General features: G+C 38.0%; 1 protein-coding gene across 1 annotated transcript; it reads left to right on the forward strand.

Annotated features, from left to right (window-relative positions):
- Positions 1-491: 491 nt before the first annotated feature.
- Positions 492-2,609, forward strand: LOC122662394 (60S ribosomal protein L7-4-like). Its single transcript, XM_043858014.1, has 8 exons — positions 492-535; positions 937-1,133; positions 1,230-1,327; positions 1,413-1,470; positions 1,777-1,856; positions 1,939-2,041; positions 2,120-2,336; positions 2,507-2,609. Exons 2-7 carry the CDS (start codon positions 948-950, stop codon positions 2,333-2,335), a joined length of 741 nt encoding a protein of 246 aa, XP_043713949.1. The 5' UTR covers positions 492-535; positions 937-947; the 3' UTR covers position 2,336; positions 2,507-2,609.
- Positions 2,610-3,423: the final 814 nt, after the last annotated feature.

Consider the following 3,423-nt stretch of genomic DNA (forward strand, 5'->3'; position numbering starts at 1 on the left):
TCCTTAAATCTCGGGATTTTATGATTCTTGGAGCACGTGGTACTCCCTCTTGGTTACACAACCGCCTTAGTGGGCTCATCTCCGTAACTGTCATAGGCATGGTTTTCTTGGAGCACGTCTCTGAACTAACTTTGCTTGCGGTCCAAGGTAGGCCACGTGTAAGGTTGAGATTTGTGCACACAATATGGTGTATCATAGGCCGTGACCGATTCTGATTTTGGATGTTTCGATTGTTTCTTGGGTTTTTGGAACCAGATCGTTTAGTTTTCAGATATGAGAGTCCGAGAGGCCAATCCTAAAGTTTACTTGTCGTAAACTTCGTTCATGAGAAGGTTATTTTGGAGATTTAAATTGTTTTTTTCATCCAATGGCCAAGCATTCCTTTTAGAGCATCAGAAACGGTGGCCGTTCGATGATTTAGGTAACCTTCAATAAACCCTACAAAAACGTCATTTCTGTCTTCAACCTTTCAAGCTAAGGAACACTCTGGCTGCTTCGACACCGAGAACCCTCGCTCAGCGGATCGTCGAAACCAGTAAGGCAGGTCTAAATTCTCTTACACTATTGCTTTGGAGCCCAATCTCAGCTAGTTTCCTTGGAAAAGTAGGGTTTTCTTTGCATCCGGGGTGACTCGGTTGTTAATTTGCTGTGTAGACATGAAGTTTCATTGAAATGTATTGTTTCAGTTTAAATTTCAGATCATGATTGGATTTTCCTTTACAACCTGTTAGTTTTAACTATTATGGGTTGGTTTTCCGAATAAAAGGCGAGTAAGATGCCTAGTTTACTCCATTTTAGAAGAACTTGAAAGGGTTAGTGATTGTTTTAGTTCTAGAGAAATGCCATTTGACTGAGACTTGCAAATCCGATCATCGTAGAACCCTTTATATGTCTTTGTCTGTGAAATCTGATTAATTCATTCGTGGGAATGAATAGTTTGCAGAGAGATGGGTGAGGAAGAAGCAAAGGGAGGGCTCGTGGTGCCAGAGTCAGTGTTGAAGAAGGCAAAGAGGAGCGAGGAATGGGCTCTAGCAACAAAACAAGAGTTTGAAGCAGCAAAGAAGAAGAACGCAGAGAACAGGAAGCTGATCTTCAACAGGGCTAAGCAGTACGCGAAGGAGTATGAAGAGCAGGTAGCCATGCGAAATCAATCCTTATTTCCTTTCAAATCACGTTATTTCTTTTTTAATTACATATTTGAAACAGAATGTCTTCTTTCCTTTTTCTAGGAAAAGGAATTGATCCAATTGAAGCGTGAGGCGAAGTTGAAAGGAGGGTTTTATGTTAACCCTGAAGCTAAGTTGCTGTTTATTATTCGGATCCGTGGGTATGCCTTTATTTCTGCTTCTTGAGTTGATTCTTTATTGTATGTTAAACTGTTTTTTGATGTTGCTGGAAATTGAATCTTTCAGTATCAATGCAATGCACCCAAAGACCAGAAAGATTTTGCAGCTCTTGCGTTTGAGACAGGTAATCCTCAGAACATTGCACACACATACTTAGAGCAACAAAAGCTAGAGTTTTGTACTTGTGGAAGTTTTGCGTAAAAGAGTTGTTTTCCTTAAACTAGCTTGTACTCTATGAGTTACCTATCCTACCTTTACAATCCGCTCAATGATTGAAAGATACTGATATTATACAAACCTCTAGTTCATTGTGCTGTTAGTTATATTGATATTTCTAAACTATTGGACGTTTCTTGTCCGTAAGGTAGAGGCCGGTGCAGATTTTAATGGATTTGTACTTTTTTTTTAACAAATGTTTACCCTTTTGCAGATATTTAATGGTGTCTTTCTGAAAGTTAACAAGGCTACAGTGAACATGTTGCATAGGGTTGAGCCTTATGTCACATATGGGTAAGTATCTCATTCCTGCATTTTATGCTATTAGCTCTAATATACTTGGCAATTTTCTTAGTTAAAGGATTGTGTTCCCCAGTTATCCCAACTTGAAGAGTGTGAGGGAGCTAATTTACAAGAGGGGATTTGGGAAGCTAAGCAAGCAGAGAATTGCATTAACAGAGAATACGATTATTGAACAGGTTTGTAGGATATGTTTTAGTAGTCGGAAATACTATTTATATGCTGTAGCTACCCTTCTGATTGGTTGTATAATGCAGGCTTTGGGCAAGTTTGGCATCATATGCATTGAAGATCTTATTCATGAGATAATGACTGTTGGACCGCATTTCAAGGAGGCAAACAACTTCCTGTGGCCATTCAAGCTCAAGGCTCCATTGGGTGGCTTGAAGAAGAAGAGAAATCATTATGTTGAAGGCGGAGATGCTGGAAACCGTGAAGATAAAATCAATGAACTCATCAGGAGGATGAACTAGGGTTTTGTGCAGATGTTGGCTTTAATGAATTGAGGTTTTGATCTGCTTTAATAGCATCCTGAATTTAAATTTCCCATTACATAGAACAGTTCTTTTATGTAGCTGAGAACAAAAATATGGTTGTCAATGTGTCAGCACTAATCAATGAACTCATCAGGATAATGAACTAAGATTTTGTGCGGAGTTTTGCTTTAATGAATTGAGGTTTTTATCTGCTTTAATGGTATTCTGAATTTAGTTTTCCCATGCATAGAACAGCTTTTTTTGTTGCTGAAAACAAAAATATGTCAATTTGTCTGAACTTCATCGAATGTTGCCTTCAAACTTTTAATTGTGGTTCAAAATTCCATATTTAGTGCAACTGCTGGTTATCTGCCAATTATTTGTCAAATTATGCTACATGAAAAGATATACTGATGGTCATTTATATTTGAATTGTACTAGCTTTTGAAGCTGGCTATTTTAGGTTGTTGAGATGATGAATGAGTTCTTGTGTCTCTTGATTTACTGATAGGGGTGACCAACCCGGCAAGGGCATTCTCGTTGAATGATAGGTTATTAAGCGTTGAATAATTTGACCTGAATGATCCTTGGCATGGCAGCAAGGACATATGTATGGTCTCTATGCTGGGCTCTTGTTTAGAATCAATATTAATAGTTGTGTTTTCTTTGTTAACATATCAGATTGTTCATACCATCACTGTGACTGATTACTGATAACAGGGTTATTCTAAACGGGTTTTGAGACAAAAGTCAAAAATTGTCTACTGTCCAACTTCCTTGTTATGTGTGGGTGTTATGAATTGCTTTGCTTCACTGCCTAAGTCTTGTTATTTGTGAATCTATTATGTAGTGATCTAAACTGCGATGTAATCTCTAGCTAATATATTTAGGTCAGCAATTTACCTTACATAGTTGGAAAGGGCCGGGTCTGGATCTATTGCACTTGATATGCTTTCTTTGGTTTGAGACATCTTATTATTTATGTCAGGTATTTGGATCAAGGAATTTAGCATGTCTTTGAAGTTATTTCTATATTAGGTTCCACTTTATGATTAAGGCAACAGAACGCCACATCGGCCTCTAAT

The sequence above is a fragment of the Telopea speciosissima genome, chromosome 5 (assembly GCF_018873765.1).
Source record: "Telopea speciosissima isolate NSW1024214 ecotype Mountain lineage chromosome 5, Tspe_v1, whole genome shotgun sequence".
In the NCBI taxonomy this organism is placed as follows: Eukaryota; Viridiplantae; Streptophyta; class Magnoliopsida; order Proteales; family Proteaceae; genus Telopea; species Telopea speciosissima.

What these genes read in the sequence shown, in the direction of transcription:
- LOC122662394 (XM_043858014.1), top strand. Translation starts at nt 948, where the DNA reads ATGGGTGAGGAAGAAGCAAAGGGAGGGCTCGTGGTGCCAGAGTCAGTG. An exon ending in CGAAGGAGTATGAAGAGCAG is followed by an intron (nt 1,134 to 1,229) that starts GTAGCCATGCGA and finishes TCCTTTTTCTAG; the next exon opens with GAAAAGGAATTGATCCAATT. An exon ending in AGAATACGATTATTGAACAG is followed by an intron (nt 2,042 to 2,119) that starts GTTTGTAGGATA and finishes TGTATAATGCAG; the next exon opens with GCTTTGGGCAAGTTTGGCAT.